This window comes from Bacillus rossius, chromosome 14 (genome assembly GCF_032445375.1).
Source record: "Bacillus rossius redtenbacheri isolate Brsri chromosome 14, Brsri_v3, whole genome shotgun sequence".
In the NCBI taxonomy this organism is placed as follows: Eukaryota; Metazoa; Arthropoda; class Insecta; order Phasmatodea; family Bacillidae; genus Bacillus; species Bacillus rossius.
The window spans coordinates 36465427-36490045 of NC_086341.1; the positions used below are offsets into that span (position 1 = coordinate 36465427).

Consider the following 24619-nt stretch of genomic DNA (forward strand, 5'->3'; position numbering starts at 1 on the left):
TGCATGGCAGTAAGTGCTTTCATTCTTGGCACTGTCTGTATCTTTTCAGTGAAATTATTTTCAATAAAAATATTAATCACTCGATTAATATTAAAGTGATCTGCAGTGTTGTGATTTCAATTAAAAATCGAATTCATTTAAAGTGCAGAAGTAATATGAGCTATACTTGCTCTAGTGTTTTTCATCAACAAACGCCAAACAATTTACACAGTCATGCTATATTAATGTGATACACCTCATACCAATAACACAGTAAATCAACTGGCATTTTCAATCAAGTGCATCGAATTCACATAGGATCCTGCAGTGGATTACCATACAAATAAGGCATTTTAACTATAAGAGTGTTGCATGTGCTTCTTAGTTTTGCAAGAGTTGTTGTGCTTTGTAGAATTGCTATGTGCATGGTAGGAAATACAACTAGTAGGCGTATATCACACTTATCATAATGCACTGGTCAAGGTGCTACACTCACAGGTATATAGTGGGAATACTTTCTTAGAAACAGTTGTAAATCTATAGCTGACATCTGTCCTGCTGTGTGTAAATGCCTTTCATTGCTCCCAACATATTTCTGTCAAAGCCATGTAAGTTAAATTGACTAGCCCTTAGCTAGTATGTACTGCAGAATGTGTGTAGGACTCTGCCTTCACATCTCATTTAAACACAAACTGGCTTTATGCATCCTAGGCTACCAGAGTAGGGTTTCACATACCTCTACATAATAACAACAGTACATAAACAATACACATATACAACTTCTCATGGCTGACACAAAGGTTCGATGGGCACAACATGTAAACATTTCACATGTGCACAAGAAGATGTCTTGTCCTTAGAATACTTAGGACCATCTCATAATTATGCATACACACTTCAACTGTTCTATACATACTGTCCTCCACTTACACAAGTGTTATATATGGCAATGACCATAGCTGCCTTTACACTTCACAGGGTTGGTTATAAGCCCTTAACTGTGATATATTGTAGCGTCCTACTGTATGGTTGCTAGATGGGTGTTGCAACTCATAGCAATTTTCTCTTATTATCCTGCTTACTACAAAAGGTCCTTGATATAACAGGTATAACTTTTTAGTTACTTTATCCCATTTCTTACTTATGGGTGAGAATTTTAAAAGCACTTTATCTCCAATAGAAAATTTTTTTATTTTAGAAGACAACTTTCTTCTTTGCCTCACTGCAGCTTCCGACTGTAATCTAGCTGTGATTAACTGCTCAACCTCCTCTGGGGTTGGCCACATGGTCGAATCCGTGTGTTCATCCATCTTCGGTAGTAACAAGGGATTTATCGCCACCGACCTACCTAGACTCAGGGCCTCATATGGGGTACATCCAGTGGAACTATGCACTGTGTGGTTGATTATGCATTCTAGTGATGGTATGCAGTCCCTCCAAGCTTGCTGGGACTCATGACACATTATACGTAATGTACAGCCTAGGGTTCTCATCACCCTCTCTACAGGGTTACTCTGTGGGTTCCTTATAGAAGTCATGGTAGGTATTATACCAATACCCTTAAGTCCTGACTGCCATAGGTCACTTTTAAATTGGGTGCCATGGTCGGACAGTACAATCTTAGGTTTCTGAACTTCCTTGCAGTAATTTTTCATGCACCTCAATACTGCTTTAGCAGTGGCATGTTTCAAAGTATACAGCCTAGTATACTTAGAGTATACATCCATAGCTACAAAGATATATTGTACTCCTGCCTTACTGGGTGGCAGTGGACCAAACAAATCAACAGACACTAGGTCTAGAGGTTTCGTAGGTAGGATGGGTTCAAGTGTCCCATGTAGGTGTTCATTAGGTGACTTAGCCTTCTGGCAAATGTCACAGGACTTTGTGTAGGTGGTTATGGACCTAGACATGTTAGGCCAGTAGAGCTGTCTACTAGTAGCTTCCAGCATCTTCCTTCCTCCTACATGTCCTAAAGATTCATGCAGCTCTTTGACAATAGGCATGGTCATGCTCTTGGGCACCACAGGCCTCCAGTCCTCAGCATAGATGTGCTTGCTATTGGTGTGAGCAAATAACACCCCTTCAGTAGACATGCTGAAGTGCTTGTGGATACTGTGGTCCTGGGGCTTAACTGCTAGTACTTGTTTAGTCTTGCAGCAGAACTCATCAGTTATTTGTTTATTTTTCAGGTCAGACAGGATAGCTTTCAATTTAGAATTTTGTTGGATAATTTTGATTTGGTTAGCAGCCACTAAAAATTCTTTGGTTTTCTGTGCAGCAGGGTGGGTGTCTGAATGCAAACTATGCATCCTACTCAGGCAGTCAGCTGTCACATTAGCTGATCCTTTGATATGCTGGATGACTATGTCATACTCCTGCAGTAGGAGACACCACCTAGTCATACGACTGCCAAACATTTTACCTGTTTTTAAGCAGGTGAGAGCCTGGTGGTCAGTCAATAGATTAATTCTTTCACCTAATAATAAATTTCGAAATTTCTGTAGGGCCCACACGATAGCTAATGCCTCCTTTTCTGTGACGGTGTAGTTCCTCTCTGCCTGATTGAGAGTACGGCTAGCCATAGCCACTGTCTTCTCTACACAATACTCGTCACATTGAGCCAATTTACATCTGAGTGCTGAATCTGAGGCATCAGTGTATAGGAAAAATTCTTTGTTCTGTACTGGGTAGTAGATTACTTGTTCTTCTAAAAACAATTTCTTGAGGTTTGTAAAAGCCTCTTCATGATGGTTAGTCCATTCCCAGATTACATTTTTCTTTAACAGTTCAAACAGTGGTGCGGCTACGTGGGCTACTTGGTCTGAGTAATTTCTGTAAAATCCCACTATTCCAAGAAATGCTCTTAGTTGTTTAACATTTCTGGGTGATGAAAAATCCTGGATAGCTTGTAGCTTATCTGGAGCAGTCTTGATTCCTTCAGGTGTGAGGATGTGCCCTAAGAAGGGTAGCTCATCTCTACAGAATACAGATTTTCTTAATTTGACAGTCATCCCAGCTGCTTGCAAGTTTTGAAGTACCGTTTGAATATGCTGCACATGTTCTTCAAATGTGGATGACGTGATAAGAATGTCATCCACATATGCTCTGGCAAACTCGCTGCACTCAGGGCCTAGGGTGACATCTAGGCACCTGGTGAACTCAGCCACAGCGTTGCACAATCCGAACGGCATTACCATAAACTGGTACTGCTGGTTTCTGAATAAAAATGAGGTGTATTGCTGGGAAGTAGGCTCTAATGGTATTTGCCAATACCCGGAGGAGAGGTCAAGTGTGGTTAGGTATTTCACACCCTGGTACAGTCGAAGGATGTCACTGGTCTGTACTGGCCCTTCCCTGTCTTTGACGGTGATCTTGTTTAGTTCCCGGGCATCTAAACAGAGTCTTACGGTACCGTCCTTCTTACCAACACACACTATCGGATTAGTGTATGGGCTGGCCTCTCTCCTAATAACATTCCAATCGAGCATAAGTTTCAGATATTCAGTGGCTTCAAGCAAATATTTAGATGGTATTGGGTATGACATACGGTGAAATGGTTCATTTTCTTTAACACATATTTTAGCTTTGTAAAGGTTGTTCAGACCTGGCTTGTCTGAAAATACTCCCTGAAAATTCAATAACATGCCATACAGTATGTTGCGTTGGCTGACAGGCACATTGCAGGCTTCCCTGATTGATTCAAAAATAGCTTCGGGTGTAGCAGTCAGATGGCCACTTGCATTGCAGTTGTATATTTGCTTAGTAAGTGGTGCATTTGCCAATAGGCCAATCATATTTTCCCTGACACTTCAGCGGTCAGATAGTGGGACTGATTTTTGACTGTCACTGGCGGTTATGGTCCATAGGCGGAAATTAATTATTATTCCAAACTGTGTCAAAAAATCAGTACCTATGATAATCTGTTTTGCCAAGCCTTTCACCACTAAGGCTGTCACTTGCTTAGGCTGTCCCAAACCTTCAATGTCAAGTAGTACCTGCTTATTCACAATAGGGCTGGCTCTTGATGTAACCCCTAGTATCTTGAGGGCGGGTACAGGTACTGTGGGTATTTTTAATCCTGTTTGTTCGAGCTGCTTAACTAAGTCTTCACTCACACAAGTGACCTCTGCTCCACTGTCTATGAGGGCAGGTACACTTATACCTCCTATGTTCAACAATATCTCAGGACAGATGGTCTTGAGTGTTGGAATCTCATCTTCCTGGATTTCTTTAAATAAAAACTCTCTCTCATCTTCACGTAACATCACTGTAAAAATGAAGTTTCTGTAGTTTAGGCTGTCTGTTGCTGTGTCATACTCATCACTAGTGCATAGCTGTTTCCCCTGGTGTAGGTGGTGGGTCGAGGCTCGGGGCGATAAAACCGGGACCCCTTTTAGTTTAAAGGTTGCTCCCTGCACTGACCACTTGGTGCAGCAGTAGCCTGGCTTGGCTTGTTGCTGTTCCAGTGCTGGCTTCCTTGTGTGTCACTTACCACAGCTGATTGAAACTCATTAGCAGCTGGGTTCATAGGCTGCTGCCTACTGAAGTAACCTTGGTTAGGTTGACTTGCTGGCTGTCTCCATGAAGGGTATGCTTGTTGATTGTGGAATGAAGACGATTGTTGTGGGCCGCCGGGTGGGCTGGTACTTCTACGGTTGTTTCCACAGCTCTCTTCCCGGTTGGGCGGGGTCCTGGGATGTGGCTGTCGGTAGTCGTACTGGTTGGAGTAGTATCTCTGTAGGTTGTGTGTCCTGTAGTCCATCTCCCCATCTGAGTCTCCTCCTTTCCGCTGGTAGTACGGCTGCCTGGGAGGCCGTTCAAGAGTTTTGTCATATTGTCCCTTGCGGTAACCATCTTCATTATCACTGCCAGTCCTGTTGGTCTGTTTCCACCAGGTATTCTTAACGTATGGCTGATTTCTAGAGTTGCCACGGGATTTCTTGTACCCTTTCTTGAATGGTTTCCCCTTACCGGAGTCCTGTTTATCATGTTGGTGGGCCTTATCCCATTGTAGAGTATTGACTCGTGGCTGTCTATTTTGTCCTGACCTGTCATTCCAGTATTGATTTACTGGGCTGGGCTTCTGGGGGCTAGGTTGGTGTTGCCTGTCTTGCTCCTCCCTGCCTGGCTGGTTTTTTTGTAATTTTAGCAGTTTGTCCATGGCCAGAACATGGTCCCTAAATTCAGTCACATCGCGGTAGGCTCTGTTGCCTGCATGTAGCTGGTAAGGCAGAGGCAGTTGTGCCACCAGGTACATGATGAATTCTTCATCTGACATAGCAGGCTCCAGGTATCTGGTTCTCTCATACATGCTGGCAATGTATGATTCCAGCGAGCCACTTTTCTTGCTGTCATATTTTTCTACATGTAGTTGTGACCTTATATTACCTTGAATTTTAGTATTCCAATAGTTGTTTCTAAAACAGACCTTAAACTGTTCATAGGTAGTCACCTGAGTACTTTGCAATTCCCACCAGTAGTAGGCTGTGCTTTTTAGAGCAGAGTTGAGGCACTTTAGTTTTTCAGAATCAGACAAAGCAAAGGTATTACTGTACTCCTCAAACTTATTGAGAAATCTCACCGGATTTTCATGTGTTTTGCCTGCAAATGTGGGCATGGATTCAGCCCACAGCTTAACAGGGTGATGAATGAGTGTAGCTTGGTTCATATGAGGGGTAACACAAGGCTGGGGTGGAGTATGCAGACTAGGTGCACTATACTGCATGGCAGTTGCCGTAGGTGTGCACTGCTGACTGTCAGTAGTTGCTACAGGTGGGGTGATTGCTGCAGAGGGTTGCTGGGATAACTCAGTGATCTGCCTAGCCACCTGTTCAGCTGTGTCTAACCTAGTCTGTAAAACAGTAGCAGTGGTTTCTACTTGTTCTAGCCTCTCACATATTATTTGTGTCTGTTCCTGAAATTCTGTTCTTGACTGATCTACCATCCTAACAAGGGTGTTAGTGTGGCTCTCCAGTGTGCCTACTCTCTCTTGATGTTCAGAGAATTGTTCAGACAGGTGTGACATGGCTTGGTCCTGCCCTTGTAGCTTCACTTCCACTCTGTGTTCAAGGTCATTAATGCCTGTTTGTAGCCGGTCAGTCACTTCTGCTAATCGGCTGTCAACATGAGTCTGTAGGCTGTTCAGCTGGCTGTTCACCTCAGTTCTTAGGCAATTGATGTCTTCTTTGTGTGAATCTAATTTGCTGTTCACCTCAGTTCTCAGGCTAGTTACATTTTCCCTTAGACCAATCAGATGGCTGTCCAATTGACGGTTCATGTCTTCTTTTTGACTGCTGAACATGGCCTGAATCTGTAACATCATGGTAGCCAGATCAAAACTAAGGTCGGGTGTGCAGACATGCTGAATGGTGAGAACAGCTGGCTCTTCGGCTGCCTCAGCTGGTGTCACAAGGTGCTCTGTAACTGGAGCCTCTTCCTCGGCTGCCTCAGCTCGCTGCCCCTCTTCCTCCATGCAGGAATCCTCATCTAGACTGCCAGGGAGGTTGCTGGGTATGTGGGCAGTACCTTGTTCAACTTGGTCTGCAGGTGAGTAGTTTTTCACCTGAGCGGCGCTTGCTTCTTCCACTTCCCTAGGCTCTTCAGATGGTGTGGTTAGGTTCCCAGTACGGTTCCTCAATCCATAACTTTTTCCAGATGCCATTGTCTTGAATATTGCTCACTTGCCTGTTCTTGTAGAAGCGGGGAGACTTATCTCTTCGGGCCAAAACGTTGGGCGCCACGTCTTGTCTGTGCAGAGTTGGCCCCTCTTTACAATGAATATAAGGGGTTGACCTCCTTCTACTTTCTTCTCTCACAGATGGAAGTACTAATATAATAAATAATTGAATTATAATAATAATACTAATTTACAAATAAAATTAAAAAAATTCCGAAAGCTTCAGTATGACTTGGTTTTATTATTATAAAAATAAAAAAAAAGAATGGCATAAACACAAATAAATACGAAATATTATATAGCAGAGGTTAAATGAACAAATTATATTATTAATCCAGATGGCAGACAGAGTAGGACACTTAATTATAGTGTTGATAATACCAATATTAAAAATTATAGTTTGAACAATAACTGATATAAGTAGTCTGACAATACTTAATTATAATAATTGTTAAAAATATCCCTCGGCATTTCTGTATACGTTTATCAGATGCAAAATCAGGAATTATGATGTCACCAGACTTAATTTCAAATGTTTTAATAATTTCTTAATGTGTCAAAGGTTCGTTAGGATTCAAATATTCTGTTCTTAGGAGTGTGTACATTACCGTATTTAAACCTGGAGTTGGTGTAAATGTACTTATCTTTCTTTCAAAACACGGTAAAACTCCACTGAAATACCTTTATTCAAGTTTATATAGGTATTAATAAATATGTAAAAGTTTTATTATGGGTTGGCTCCGACTATTATTTGCTCAGGGATAGTACGAAAATCCGTTTCAGGACACCTGAGTTTTCTTTTCTCCTGCTTCATTATTATAATAAAATAAAAGTTTTATTATAAGTTCAATGTTCAAAGTGATTTATAATAAAAAAAAAACAAAACCAGGAAAGTTAGTATGGATGAAAATCAATATTTGTAGCAGTCAATTTGCAAAGGGACGCTATCGTCCAAGATGGCTAAAAACGGTAATAGTAAATATACGATTTTACCTTAAAACACATCTTTTTGGTAATGTGATATCTGGATCCACAAATATTCACAAGTGAAACTGGTAACTGGTCAAATACTTTTCACTACCTAATATTGGCCTTTATAGCACCAAACAATACATTTCTACATTATTTCAAGGCCTGGCGTCGGCCTAACGCCGAAACGATGTACGCCCAAAAATTCAACAACAACAATATATCTGTAGTTACGGTTTTCTGATCTAGTTGAAAGGACTACTTCCGCCTGTATGCTGGAAACTTAGGACAAAATTATGGCTACTGGCACATTTTGTAGTAGCTAAGTACGGTAAGTACAAATAGAATTTAAGATATTATAAATGAAATGTGTCAAACGATAACATGAAACATGATACAATAAAATATACATAATAAATATGAAATCAACATTTAAATGTCCTTAAAACAGTTCTCAGTGTCTTTTCATTAGCAGTTCAAAACATTCGCAACAGCACAGCTGCGCGAGGACGAGTTAGTAAAAAAATAAAAATAATGAAAGTACATGCTAGTGACTTGCTAGCCTCAACAATCTCTTTTCTAACACATTATAAGCGAATGAATACAAATAAATATATTTAAATACAGCTTAACAATAATAATACTGTTACATAACGTACGTGACGTTACAACCTATTCTCCAAACAAGCCGAAAAAGTTCAAACGGACATTCAGCACCAAGAAACAGATGGCTACAGTGTTCTGGGATCACCAAGGTGTGATACTGGTTGATTTCATGGAGCCAGGGACAACAATCAATGCTGCTGCATACTGCGTGACACTACGACGGCTAAGACAGTCGATACGCAACACGCGGAGAGGAATGCTGACATCTGGTGTTGTCTTGCTTCATGACAACGCCCGACCGCATAGTGCCGCCGTAACACAACAACTCCTTGCAAGATTTCGATGGGAAGTGTTTGATCACCCTCCTTACAGTCCGGATTTGGCACCAAGTGACTATCACCTTTTCCCCACGTTGAAAAAGTGGCTTGGAGGACGACGCTTCAACACCAATGATGAACTGCAGAGCACTGTTAAAACGTGGCTGAATAGGCAGGAGGCATCATTTTATGCAGAGGGTATTGGAAAGCTGGTGCATCGGTACGACAAATGCCTCAAACTGCACGGTGATTATGTGGAAAAATAGAATTAGGGAATTATTTTAAAAAAATTACTTTTGACTTACAAAAAAAACAGTTGCGTGAAATACTATTCCTTAGTGATTTTTTTCTAACAAAAACAATATAACACAGGTTAAGAACTTGGACTGAGGTATCGGCGCGAAGTATCGGCAAATATTTTACAGATGCTGCCAATGCCGATACTCTGAATATCGGCCGATACTTAAGAATCGGAATCGGCATCGGCCCAGCCCTAAATTCGAGGTAAGTCAATGACGCATTTACAGAGTTAAGGGTTCTGGCTCACACTTCATGTTGATTCCATTTTATGGCTTTACTTTGGCTCAAAAGATTATTTTATTGCTGCAAATTTGAACTCTATACCTCTCTTGCATTTGTTGTTCTGCAAAATATATTTTCAACATATCATCATTAAGTACAGCAATATAATGGGTAGGGGCATGTATTTTTCGTGGATTATCCTGACCGCTCATTAGACTGCAGGAAAGTATGTTCATGCTAGTGATAATTTCCTTGTAACTGGCAGCCGTCTGCAGGAGAAGCAATTACCGTATTTGGCCGGGCCATTCAGGATGTGTTTGCTTCCGTACCGGATGGCTATGGTTGGTGTGGAGACAGTAGCTATGCAGCCAACCACGAAACACTGACAATGCTACAAAGTTTTCACACAAAGCTTGCCTTGAAAGCTTTTCACGAAAAGTACATGACCCTAATAATTGGTGAGGAAAGTCATGCAAATAATAAAACAATAATACCTCGACTCATGCTACCCCGTCTTACGCAAATTCAGAGTTACGCGATCTTTAAATCTTCTCGTCGATTCATTTGTCTTTTGTTTTTACTTCTCACGACTCTTGATTCTCCTGTCCGTCCACACTATTTTTCAACTTACGACATGTTTATACCTTTTTCATGTGGAGGAAATTTTGCGTGAGAAGAAAATAACTTTGATCCGTAAGACAACTTTGTTAGATTTTATAAAGCCTTCTTTGTCAAAATAACATCCGTTTATGTTTTTGCAAATCATACTAATACAATTTGTTGTATTATAGAAGTACCAACTAAAAACATTAACATAATCTGCATGTATTATATGCAAAATTGTACCCTGATTTATGTAAATTTGATTTACATGGTTTTCACAAGGTCCAAATTATTGCATAAGTTCAGGGTATTACTGTAATCACAAACATTTGTGCAACCTTTATTGCACTTAGTGAATGTACCTCATTTTAAAATTTCAGATGTTGGAAGATTTTTCAAAAACACAAACACTCATTATTCTGAATAGTCCTGTCCTACAGATGCTTATTACAAACTATTTAACTCTAAAAGACCATCATGTGTGTTTCAAACTGGCAATATTTTGGTGGCATTAGTATTAAGAAACATTTAAAGTGTCATATTTGTTGAATAAACAATATTTTTACGAATTAAAATTTTTTTAAAAATAAAAACAATGTTAAAGAAATAGGTTTCAAAAATAAAATTGGGTTTTAAATAACACCATAAAATATTGTCTAGGTATAGATTTTCTTACACCAGTGTGTGTTAACTAGTGTGCCAAAATCATGGCTGAGTCTATGTCTAAATTAGTTCTGAAGAGTGATGGGAGGGAGGGGAAAGGGGGGAGAAGAGAAAAACAAATTAGTAATACCCACCTCATTGGCCGTAGATAGCTTGACTGGACAAGAAAGTTCGGTACCACAGCTAACGGTGGGATCTCTGCAATGGCAGCAACATTCCAACTCCACTACAAAGCAACAAATATTATAAGGTTATAAAAAAAATTTTAACAACAGAAACACATACTAAATGTAAATCAAGCCTAAAGGTTAAGTAAAAAATTTGAAGTAGGTTTTTTTTAGTAAAAATACTGGAACAAATTTTTTTTTTTTCAAAACCAATTGTAAATGACACACGTGTATGTGCACAAGTGTGTACGTGTGTTTTGAAATCTCTCCATTTGTGTGCAACTCTTTCTTGTATATGTGTAATTCTCTCTGTGTGTGCGTGTCTCTCTCTTTGTGTGAGAGAGAGAGAAAAGAGAAAGAGAGAGTGATGGTGTATTTCAAGTACAGAGAAATGGAAAGAACCCAAGAGGAAAATGGAAGAAAAAAAAATCTAACAAAACTAACCACTGTCAATTAAGAATACTTACCGTACTTTGTTTGATTACAGGCTAATGTTAATTACTGTGTAAGTTACAACATTCAATTTCAGGGTTCCTATACTCTTACTTCAGCCAATTTCCCTTATGCCAACTAACATTTGTTGCTGGTCTCTTGGGTCTATTAGGCGAGATAATAAATATTTTACACTACACATTACCAAAACAAAGTTCAAGAAACATGCATAACATACGAAAAGAATTGCCTTTAAAATGTTTTCCCGCTTAATACACATTTTGCACTGTTATTTTCATCAACGCTGACTACATAACAACCACTGCCAGTCCGAAAAATAAAACAAACTTATTTAACAAATCAAACTTAAAAATGATATATTATTATTACAACAGGCAAAAGACCAATGATGTATGATTGTGCTTCACATAAATACACAAATCTTTGTATTCCTTAATTAATGTTGGTAAAAAATCTGTTACAGAATATTATTAAGCCCTACAGGAATTTATCATTAAAATACAAACTGGAATTAAAACTTTAAGATACTTACAACAAAAATTTACTAATACTGTTTTTGAAGTGAAATATTTTTATAGCTGGGAAAGTAATAATAGAATGACAGGGTAAAGGTAGTGAGTAGGTAACGACATTGCTCGATGTCTTGGTGTTTAAAAGAAAGGTTTTGAATTGAAAGATCTTTATAGCCAGATACAGATGGCACCAACAATGGGTTATTTTACATACTTTCCAATACTTTTGTAAACATTTACATACATTTTTATTTACTGTTACTCTTAATTCACAACTATACTTTGTATACTTTGAGGTTGGATCTGGTGTTAGCATTAGAACTCTGACAATTTGTACACATTTCCAACAGGGATATGAATAAAATTTCAACCATCATAAACCCATTTATTCATTCTTGGATTTCACTGAAGTTATGTATGGATACAAGTAAATAAAGGTCTATTTTAAACACATGATAATGTGTGTTTCAAATATTAAGAAGCTCTAAAAATTTCCTTTTCCTTTTATCTGAGAAGTTTCACAGCCGCACATCTTTTTTTATTTTAATTAAATTAAGAAAATGAAATTTTACCAGTGTTTACCTGGTTAGAAAAGAAATCCCAATTTCTTGTGTTATAAATGTCTGTCTGTAAGAACCCTGAATTAAGTGTATGTGGATAAAAAAAAAAGTAGTATACAGTATTGATGAAATGCTTTCAGAGTACCAACATGAAAGACAAAAAAAACTGCTAGCTGGGAATTACGTACTACGATTTTAATCTACTCTACTGTCATATCGGTTAAACATGAACACTCACCTTCAAGCTGTCCAGATACTGCCTTGTGTGAACTACTGACAAGTCTTCATCAGACGCCTCGTTTGGCTTGACTACGGCGGTCTCGTCAATAACGCCTGCTTCTTTAAGATACTGCGAAAATTAATGCTCATGAAGGAACACCTTAAAGATCTGACAGAATCTGAACTGTGTATATTCATTGATAAATCTATATTGAACATTTTACATAATTAGAAAAAAAAATACTTTAAGCAGCATTACTAAATGTTTTGCAACTTAAGACAGCATGCAAAAGATAGAAGAATTACTTCACAAAATATAATTTATCTTTATAGTTTTATCCCATGCCAGATTTGCCAGGTGACCAATTTAACAGGGAGTAAATAAAATTCAAACAAGGCCAAAAATTTAATTTCGTAAATAAGTACACTCAAAGCATTGCTAAATTAAATGACAAAATCTACTCGTGCACCCATTGTACAAATGTAATATTACAGTGTATTTTTATGATTTATTAATTTTTTGAGAAAAACAGATAACACATAAATACATAACAGGACATCGCTAAGGTGATAGCATTTATTCAAATGCAGAAATATTGTATCCCAATAAGAATGTAACAGAGCTAACTGAATGAATTCACAAGAAACAAACCCTCAGTTAATAACAATGATTGACAATAAAAAGAAATAATAAACGGCAAGTAATGATAAGAAACTGAAGTAATCAACTCGAACATGAGACCAATCCTTGAAGAATATTCTAAAATACAGCACGGTCTAAACACCACTAATATTTTATCAGAATTCACATATTTTGCATACTCGGACTCATTCGCCAGTGAGCAATGAGACATGATTGAAAACAGGAGCGAAAATTTGTAGGATTCACAAGGGGGGGCCCACAATTCCAAAATGAATTTACAGGAATATTTACTTTGTTAATATGTATGTAATATAGACAGTAAAAATAGATCAACTTAGTATGTGAGACTTGAGCAATGATTAGAGTCATTACTCATTTGAAAATCTCTGGAGCGATATTGTCATCAGACCACAATCTCAGTGTTTTGTATTTTCTGCTAATGGAGCCAACGTTTTCGTGTAATGCTTGGACAGTAACCGATAGAAATTTTCCTTATACTGTAGTATCAACAGGTCACAGCCTGAGGCAAACATTCTGACAGTAGAAGAAGGCACACCTTTTTTACTACAGGAGACAGTATTTTTTTGTATGTTTTCTGTATACTAAAGGACATTATTCCTGTTAAAAAATGAGCTTACAAAAAATCAGCAGAGATGAAAAGTAAACTCACTAGGACTTGCCACATTTATGTCAGGTTCAGAAACTACACAAGAAACGCAAGAACCAAGATAAAAAATGTTCAATAATTGCTTTTTTTGAAAAAAAAAACAATATATAAACTACAAAACATGCATAAATGTAACACTTGCATTAGTCAAATTTCAACTTGGCTTGCGTTTAAACGTCTATATTTAAAGAGTTCTTGAAGACTTTTAAAGATGCAGACGTTATGTGCATAAAAGGCAATAATGTTATTTTTATCATATACTATGCACTCACTTTTAAGACTTTCACACACTTTTGTTTGTTTTTACGATAAATACAAATTATCAAAAGAAGCCCAGGGTAGAAATTTGTTTAGTACTGTTTTATATGTTATAAGTGTTAGGTTTGGTGACTTTTTGTGACTTGCGTGATTAATAAACAAATGTGATATTTCTGCATTGGTTGCATGTTGCTGTCCTTGCATAGCTTACAGACCCAGCCTTATAGAATATGTTGTAATAAGTAAAACTGAACCTCACATCTGAACAATTTGCAAAATTTAATTTGTTTCAGTAATATTTTGGTTAGCTAATTTATCTGTTTGTTGGATTATAATGACACAGTTATGTGCAGAGACCTAAAGCAACAGGACATTGAAGATTATAGTGGGCTCAGAACCACTTGGATGCTGACTCAGTGCTCATAATTTTAATAATGTTGTGGTGCTTGGATCGAATCCATGACCCTCGCTACAAGAGTAGGACGCGTCAGCAATCATGTACGCGAATAGGCTGTAACACGTGCTTCGATCAGACGGCAATCTGACGAACAATCTTCTGCCCTGTGATAAACACATTAATTCCTGCATACACGGTAGTTAGCTTCTCCTTGACATGGTCCCAGGCTGCGCCCTTCGGAGCCCGATGTGCCACCACCTCCCCCCTTACACACTGCGAGCCCCCTCCTTCCACCACCACCCTCTACGACCGCCCATGTGTCGGCCCGCGCCCACCGGTGAAGTTAATGGTTTTGTGACATGCATGTACGGAAGTGGGTGGTGGTTGGGATGTGTTCTGAAAGTAGAAGAAAGTTCTCATGAAGTTCTTAATAGTTTCCTGCATCCACAAGGTCCCTCCCCATCTTACGTATATCCCCAGCATCCTGATGTTATGATGTGCTCACAACTGTAGATCCAAGAACAGCGACTGGAAGGACATACGTTTTAACAGCCTTTGACACAAAGACCTCGGAGTTGCCGAGCGAGGACGAACGGGCAGTGAGTCGCGAGCGCTGCGAGAGGAAGGAGCTTCACGAACCTGTCATCGTTCTCTGAGGTTTTCAGTGATACAGAGGGAAACGGGGCTTGCCACACACGGGCTACGTCACGGCCCTGGGAACAGAGTAGCCGGGTTCACATGCCCGTTATACATGTGGTGGCGCCCTAAACTTCCAAGAACACTTCAACCCCCATTGCGGTAGCATCCAATAGGCAATATTAGTACTAAGATATATATGTTATAAACCATCTCATTACTAACAGCTATTTTTATTTCACAAAACAGCACACTGACTGGGCATTATTTTTTTTTTTTACTGTGGGTTAGAAATTTCTGCATGACATTTAAAATTTGTCTCAAAATTGTTATACAATAAATAAAAATTTCAAAAATTACAAAATATATATATTTTTTTGCAACTTACGTAGAATCAGAGTTAAGTATGGCCACAGGTTATTCTTGCGACAAGTTGTGAGCCAACATTTAAAAGCTGAGCTGAAGGATCACGATACGTGTGTTACCGAGTGCATTTGCTAAGCAAACCCATTTCTGTAAGTAACTACATGACAGTGGTAACCAAGAAGTAAATACTGCCCACTTTGACTTTACCATAAGAGAAAAAAAATAAAATATTTAATTTTATAATGTGATTAGTACAATAGAGAGTTTTATAATTAAAAAAGTGCCTTTGACATACATTTTAGATTGACATACATCTTATATTTTAATTTAATTCCTGAATGCAAATTCACTGCTTTCATGCACTGGGTGTTTCAAACCGTGATGGTGTTACTCTTAAAACGTGATGGTGTTACTCTTAAAACAGTCTCGTCAGTTCTATTAATGTATGTATTCTGCTTTAATAAAGGAAATATTTCTCAAATTAAACTATACCATTTGTTATGACCTAAGTAAAAATGGTTTAGGCCATAAAAGCGGCTTTCAGTTCGTAATTTTTCTGCTTGTTAAGGCTCAGACTCATAAACCATGTGTGTTATTCCATTTTATTGTCATTACTATTGTTTAAGCATTAAAGGTTTCTTTATGTGAATGTTTCATGATAACTCTCTTGTATTTCATATTTAATCACAAATTATTAGCAGCAAAACATCACACAATTGTTTGTAATAATGAGAACTTATGCGACATGCATTGTAGTTAACCATTTCTAGTTGTTAAAAACAAAATGGTGAAATTAAATTCATTTAATCAGGTAAACAACAGCAGGGTGGCTAGAAAGGCTGTTATGAAAAATTCCCTGACTTTTCTAGGTCTGGATAAAAAAAATTCCCTGAGCACTGATATTAGTTATGCACCAATAACTATCAAAAATTCAATTTAAAGTCATGACTCGTAGGCATACCACACTTCACTATTGCCACAGGTAAATATTAATTATCTTATTGCACTACTGTCGATAGCACTAAAACCAATACGCGTGATCGAGGTGCTGATACACTTACAAGCAAAAAGGAATCGAGGAAAAATTCTCTAACATTTAAAAATGGATTGGAAAAGAGGAATAAATAATGTGTACATAAAACCAGTACAAATTAAAATAAGTCTCTGCTATAACATTAATTTTAAGTAATTTCATCATTAAAAAAATTCCATAACAACCTAATGAATTCCCCAACTTTGTCCTGTTGCTAAAAATTTCTTGACTTTTCCGAGCTTTACCTGTTGCTAGCCACTCTGAACTGCTACACAGAGCTCAAAATATTTAAGTGTTTTAAACTGAAAAGTAAATAAAGGATAAAACATTTTGTATGTTTAGAACCGCTGTGTTGGGTGCGAATATAGTTTCGAATTCTGTGCTATGCATGCGCAACTGTGCTATTTACATGCTCTGTCAGCGTGTTACTGAGAATAAAGCCTAGTCTTTAAACAAAAGTAACGAATAAAAAATGAAATTAATAATATGAGTAGTTAAAATGAACTTTAAGGGGGTGCCTCCCATTTCAGGTCATGATTTCATATTTATACTTATCACTGATCAACTTTTAGACTTTTTCAATTGTTTAACTTTCACGAAATGAAAAATATATACAGCGCATACTTTTTGCCTAATTAGCTGCCAAAGTTACATTTTTAGCGTTTTTGGGTTGTACAAATAAGGAGAATTTAATTTATTGCAGAACTGAAACTTTCTAGGTTTAACTGAAATGCCACTGGCTACTTTACTTCATGATATGGTGCATTTCTATCACAAAAACTCATTTCATATTTCTTGGCTGTCAAGATCGTAACAAATTTGAGAATTTTGAAATTCCAGGCAAAAATAATTAAAATTTTCTGAAAGAAATTCAAACCATTTTTTGAAGTAGTCAATGGCATTTCAGTTAAACCTATAAAGTTTTAGTTCTGCAATAAATTAAATTCTCCTTATTTGTAAAACCCAAAAATGTTAAAAATTTAACTTTATCAGCTAATTTTGCAAAAAGTATGCACAGTATATATTTTTCATTTAGTGAAAGTTAAACAATTGAAAAAGTCTACAAGTTTATCTGTAATTATTGTAGATATAAAATCTTGACCTTGAAATGGGAGGCACCCCTTTAAGGACACTCATTTCAAGGAGAAACTTAGAAACATCACGCCGAATGAATACTCAGATTTACCACGCAAACAAAAAAAAAACCTTGGATTGCTACCTGGCAAATCTGCGCCTAGCCCATTAACAGCCGAACCTGGAAAATGTGTCCCCATTTGGCCGCATCGAATGGGTGCAGTTTTTCGAGACCCAAAAAGTGGACATTGTACTCGTCACGGTAGACGATGGGTAGCTGGCCGGGTGCGATATCAAAGTACAGCTTCGTGAAGTGGCTGGGCCTTGAACCAACAATCACATGTTCGTCACAAAACGAAACAAGTGCTGCACAAAAACAACAAAACGTAACGTAAGCAATACCATGCACGCCGTTGCTAAAAAGGAAAAGCGGTGACTTCTTGCACAAAGCACCTAAATCAACTTTCACAGCAGTGATAATTTTATCACACTCAAAAAAACAATTGCAGAAATTAACGCTAAGCAGGAATCAATATCTGATAACATCCTGCATTCGAAAACATGAACTCTTACACAATAAGCTCAAAACCAAAAACCGTGCTTCAAAAATACATATACCTAGCTACTTCTAAATAAATTTGGAAAAAAAAAAAAAAAAATCTTCCATTTAGGTATTTAGAGACCCTCGTTTCAAAAGTTGACAATGTTGCAACCAGCTCAAATAAGAGTGCACTCACGTGCTACATATTTTGTTAAAGCAATGCCAGTGGCAGTAAAACCAACTTGATCTATAAAATAGTATATAAATTCGGCATAATTTTAATAATTACAATATTAAGCTCTCAAATTTATAATCCGGGTAACTAGAAAACCTATCATAAAAAATTTCTTGACATTTCCTGGCTTGGAAATTTTTTTTTCCCTGACCATAGATATTAGTAACTTAACAATAACTATCATCAGGTAGATGCTTGCTACTTCGGTGTGGCCAAAGCTTTTGGTACAGTGAATAACTTTTGGCAAAATCTCTTTTGGTCTAGCACCTATCAGTCTAGTGCCAGTTGGCAACTGCCTTTTGGTCTAATGTCTGTCGGTTAAATGTCTTTGGTCTACTGCAGTGCCACAGTTTTTGGTCTAAGAAACTGTTTGGTTTCGGTCTAGTGTCTGTAAGTCTAGTGCTTGACGATCAAATGACTTTCGGCCTGCTGCCGTGCCACTGGGACAACTCCCCACAATCAATGCAGTGTGTGGATGGTTTGCACATCTTCAGTTTCAACAACAGGCCGAAGAAGATGTTTCAGAAGTGTTCCACCCACAAAACCTGCGAGAGTGACCGGTTGCACACCTGCCGGTAAATATGGTGCACACTTCTACTTGACTTGTCAGGGAGAAATGTAACATGCCTGACACCCATTACCATTACAAGTGAAATAAAATTGTAATAGTAAATTTTAAGAGAATCTTTTTTTTTTCCTACCCGAGATCAAAGAGTAATGATGCTAAAAATGACACACAGCCAATGGAAGTTCAGAAAAAAAAATTTTGTTTATATGATTATTAAATTTGTTGCTACACAATTTTATTTTATTTTTGTTTAACGTGACTTGGCCAACATTTTTGAGTTAACCTGTAAATACAAAAAAAAATTTAATTGCTGCAAAGAACCAATTTTACAATTTTACAAAACACACTGCTCACCTTATATGCAAATGAATAATTATTGTTTCTCAAAATGTAACTTTGCTAAGCAATACTAAAAAAATTTGAAAAAGATTGCAGCAAATCTTTTCACAGGTGCAGAAATAAAATTTCACCTAGTTAAGTAATTACAATCTCCAAAAGAAAAATTAAGCAAGTATCAAAGTTCTCTCTTCATCAAGTTACATTAGGGCCTATTTAGATAAATACTGTCATTGTTTGATAAGAAATGTTAGCCACAACCGGAGCACAGGTTTTTAAAAAAAACTGTAACACTCACTCAGAGGGCAAAATTCTGCTGCTGAAGTAGCCCATTTTATGTGGACGGTGCGTGCTTTGACTTCCGAAGGAAGACTTGAATGAACTTCGCATTTCTCTGTAAGCACCATCAGCAGTGCAACAGCTTCTAAAAATTGGACCTAAGAGAGAAAAAGGATCAATTGATCATCTAATGCACATTTTTTTATCCTGATGGCATGATCATTCCACAGCAAACATCGGTACCACAGTATCAAGCCAACAGGATCATGCAATTAGGATCAAGCCTTCAGGATACAGGGATAAAATGGGATGCATAAAACATCAGCCATATCAAACACATTATATACCACGGCTGTAATCAAAGAATTAAGTTACAGGTAAAGACTAAAAAATTCAACGAGTCAGCCAATTCAGTGCACAGCATGTATTCCTGACGTTAACAATTCTATTCAAATTTTTGCTTCCCATTAGACTTGTGTTAAAAAATGACTCAAAAAAGTACGTACTTTACTTAAATGTACTTTAACAAACAAACTTTTCTTGGTAAATATTTACTTGGGCGGTATTTCCGAAAAAAAATGTTAAAAATCCGAAAATACCTTTATTTAATGCTCTTCAACTTCCTCTTTTCATTAAAAGCGGCGGAGATTAGAAATTCCAAATACTTTAGGAGATATCGAATTCTTTAATTTCTTCATATGTAGTTGAGCGGTATTTGCAAAAAAAAAATGTTAAAAATCCGAAAATACCTTTATCATATGCTCTTCAACTTCCTCTTTTCATTAAAAGCGGCGGAGATTAGAAATTCCAAATACTTTAGGAGATACTGAATTTTTAAATTTCAGCACAAAACCAGCGCATTCCTGTGGCGTGCGTGTACCATTGTTTCTTGTTTACGTACGAGTATCTATTTTTTTATTGGATAATGATGTCACGTGATTGTTCGTGATAGGCCAGAATTCAAATGAACTAATACGTGATTATTTAGTTCAATTATTGTTTAAAACTGTGTTTAATTACCGCCTCCAACTTAGGTGAGTTTTTAACGTTTCTAATTTTAAAGTCTTATTTGTTATTTTGATATTGTTGCGCAAGTAATAAGTAACAAAAAAAATTACGTGAGTTGTTACTGTACATCCTTTGTTACGGGTTTGTAAGGTAAGGTCAGTTACATTATAAATAATTTAAAACTAAAGAATAATTAAAATTAATTCACATTATTTTTAATATCACCTTAGTTTGAAAGTATTTATAATGTAACTGACCTGACCTAATCGACCAATTTAGGTTACTGTTCACCCTCTGTCCGGGTTTGTTTTGTCAGGTCAGTTACATTATAAATATTTTAAAACTAAACAGCCATTAAAATTAATTCACAAAATAATTTTTAATGTCGGCTTAGTTTGAAAGTATTAATAATGTAACAGACCAGACCTAATCAACCATTTTATTAATTACGCATTCACGATTCACGTATTCACGAACACACGGCAAAATAACAAAAATGGCGCCGCTGGAATGGTTCCACAGGTCTTGTATTGCAAAATTAAAAAATTTGATATCTCCTAAAGTATTTGGAATTTCTTATCTCCGCCGCTTTTAATGAAAAGAGGAAGTTGAAGAGCATATGATAAAGGTATTTTCGGATTTTTAACATTTTTTTTTGCAAATACCGCTCAACTACATATGATGAAATTTAAAAATTCGATATCTCCTAAAGTATTTGGAATTTCTTACCTCCGTCACTTTTAATGAAAAGAGGAAGTTGAAGAGCATTAAATAAAGGTATTTTCGGATTTTTAACATTTTTTTTCGGAAATACCGCCCAAGTAAATATTTACCCTTTTCTTTATATGTACAATTTCTTATACTAATAAAAAAACATAAAATATAAGCAATAATTTTTTTTTTTACAATTGCAATACAGTCGTTATTTAAACAAATTTCATTATTACAAAAACACCTACATTGACTAAAGTTCTCTAAACAACAATTTAAAAAAAAACTCTGTAACAATGAATGTCAACAATTGCGTGAATACATAGGTATTGTAATGTAAGCTGAGTTAATTCAGAAATATCTCTAGTATAAGGAAAACGTAGGTAAATATTTACTTGGGCGGTATTTCCGAAAAAAAATGTTAAAAATCCGAAAATACCTTTATTTTATGCTCTTCAAATTCCTCTTTTAATTAAAAGCGGCGGAGATTAGAAATTCCAAATACTTTAGGAGATATCGAATTTTTTAATTTCTTCATATGTAGTTGAGCGGTATTTGCGAAAAAAAATGTTAAAAAATCCGAAAATACCTTTATTATATGCTCTTCAAATTCCTCTTTTAATTAAAAGCGGCGGAGATTAGAAATTCCAAATACTTTAGGAGATATTGAATTTTTAAATTTCAGCACAAAACCAGCGCATTCCTGTGGCGTGCGTGCACCATTGTTTCTTGTTTACGTACAAGTATCTATTTATTTATTGGATAATGATGTCACGTGATTGTTCGTGATAGGCCAGAATTCAAATGAACTAATACGTGATTATTTAGTTCAATTATTGTTTAAAACTGTGTTTAATTACCGCCTCCAACTTAGGTAAGTTTTTAACGTTTCTAATTTTAAAGTCTTATTTGTTATTTTGATATTGTTGCGCAAGTAATAAGTAACAAAAAAATTTACGTGAGTTGTTACTGTACATCCTTTGTTACGGGTTTGTTAGGTAAGGTCAGTTACATTATAAATAATTTAAAACTATAGAATAATTAAAATTAATTCACATTATTTTTAATATCACCTTAGTTTGAAAGTATTTATAATGTAACTGACCTGACCTAATCGACCATTTTAGTTTACTGTTCATCCTCTGTCCGGGTTTGTTTGGTCAGGTCAGTTACATTATAAATATTTTAAAACTAAACAGCCATTAAAATTAATTCACAAAATAATTTTTAATGTCGGCTTAGTTTGAAAGTATTAATAATGTAACTGACCTGACCTAATCAACCATTTTATTAATTACGCATTCACGATTCACGTATTCACGAACACACGGCAAAATAACAAAAATGGCGCCGCTCGAATGGTTCCACGGGTCTTGTATTGCAAAATTAAAAAATTCGATATCTCCTAAAGTATTTGGAATTTCTTATCTCCGCCGCTTTTAATGAAAAGAGGAAGTTGAAGAGCATATGATAAAGGTATTTTCGGATTTTTAACATTTATTTTCGCAAATACCGCTCAACAACAGATGATGAAATTTAAAAATTCGATATCTCCTAAAGTATTTGGAATTTCTTACCTCCACCACTTTTAATGAAAAGAGGAAGTTGAAGAGCATAAAATAAAGGTATTTTCGGATTTTTAACATTTTCTTTCGGAAATACCGCCCAAGTAAATATTTACCAAAACGTATATTCCTATTTATCGCTGGAAAACAATTAGTGGTAGCGGCAGCGTAAAAGTACAGGTATTGTAAAATATACATTATATAATATAAAATATATAATAAATATAAAAAAATTTAATTTTTTCACAAACTGGTAGGAATTATGAAACGAACCCTTCGGAGTAAATTTAGGGATGTGTGTAGTGTGTGAAAACCATGTTTTCCAATTTGTTTTTCCACTCCGTTCTAAAAAGTCGCGACGTCGGTAAATATGTATTGTACGGATTAGCGCCAAAAAAAATCTTACAAATATGAAATAACTTTCATTAAATGCTATCTTACGTCCTCTTTTCAGAACCGCCTGCGGAGATAAAAAATTCCAAATACTTTTGGAGATATGGCCGTTCTTATTTTGCTATACCAGACGTGTGTAATAATTTGACCGTCGCCATTTTATATTTTGCCGTGTGCGCGTGAATGTCTAAATAACATAAATTTTCCATTAGGTAAGGTTAGTTACATTATAAATACTTCAAAATAAACCGAAATTAAAAATAATATCAATTTATTTTACATGTTGTATAGTTTTAAGTATTTATAATGTAACTGACCTGACCTAACAAAATGGGACAAAGGTAGATTAGGTCAGGTCAGCTACATTATAAATACTTTGAAACTGAACAGACATTAAAAATAATAAAATTAATTTTATTGGTTGTTTAGTTTTAAAGTATTTATAATGTAGCTGACCTGACCTAACAAACCGGGAAAAAGGATGAACAGAATAAACTCACGTAAGTTTCTTTTTACATGATGTATTCGTTTACGTGAGAGTCCTTAAGATCCACATAAAGTTCTGCCATTCCCGATTACACCCGAATATTCACCTTCGGCCAACCTCGGGATTTATTTATTTTTGCGCAGGAAAAATGAATTGAAATATTAAAAGTGGTCGGATAGGTTAGCTACATTAAAACACTTTAAAACCATTTGGATGGTTAGTTAGGTTAGTATAGCTACATTAAAATAAACAGAGAAATAATAATAAATAAACCCGAGGTTGGCCGAAGGTGAATTGTTCGGGTGTAATCGGGAATGGCAGAACTCTATGTGCATCTTAGGTTTCTCCGTTCGGGAACATCGCAAAAAAAAAAAAAAATGATACTTGTAAACAAGCAACTGTTATCGCCGCACGAGTGCACAGGATGAAAATTAAAAAATTCGATATCTCCAAAAGTATTTGGAATTTCTTATCTCAGCCGGGTTTAATGAAAAGAGGAAGTTTAAGAGCACAGAATAAAGGTATTTTCGGATTTTTAAATTTTTTTAAAAAAAAAATCGCCAAAAAATGAAGATTAAAAAATTCGATATCTCCTAAAGTAATTGGAATTTTTTATCTCCGCAGGCGGTTCTGAAGAGAGTACGTAAGATAGCATATAATGAAAGTTATTTCATATTTGTACGATTTTTTTTGGCGCTAATCCGTTTAATACATATTTACCGCGACGTCCGATAATTACCAGTATTACCAAAAATGCTATTTCCTAGTTTGTTTTTTTTCTTCTTAAAAACGTCAGTTCCATGAAATTACTTTATAAAGACTTAGAACTGTTTAACAAGCTATTCCCATCTTGTCACCTAAAATACCATTTCAACATAATTAAAATACTGTTAAATGTTTAATTTAAGATGTGGATTATGTTAAATAATTAAATTTTAACTTGTAAAGGGAAATGTCAAAAGAAGCATAACCTATAATTCAAAACAAAATAATGAAAACATTATTAAAGATTGAAAAACTTATTTTAAAACAATGAGGTTTAATTAACCAAAACACACAAGTGTAATTATTACCTTCTTCCACTCAATTCACAAAATTATCACTTAAAAATTTCAGAAATCATTTACATTTAATCGAATAATGCAAAACAAGGTTCAGCTTTTACCATAGACA

General features: G+C 36.2%; 1 protein-coding gene across 1 annotated transcript in view; it reads right to left on the minus strand.

Moving 5' to 3' along the window:
- Positions 1-24619, minus strand: part of LOC134538773 (histone deacetylase 11) — a 49027-nt gene extending 24408 nt beyond the window's left edge. The window contains exons 1-5 of the mRNA XM_063380262.1: positions 24520-24619; positions 19302-19440; positions 17505-17646; positions 12269-12379; positions 10473-10564 (exon numbers count right to left, since the gene is read on the minus strand). Of these exons, the coding sequence (XP_063236332.1) occupies positions 10473-10564; positions 12269-12379; positions 17505-17646; positions 19302-19393 (437 nt within the window). The 5' untranslated portion in view covers positions 19394-19440; positions 24520-24619. The remainder of the gene's footprint in view (positions 1-10472; positions 10565-12268; positions 12380-17504; positions 17647-19301; positions 19441-24519) is intronic.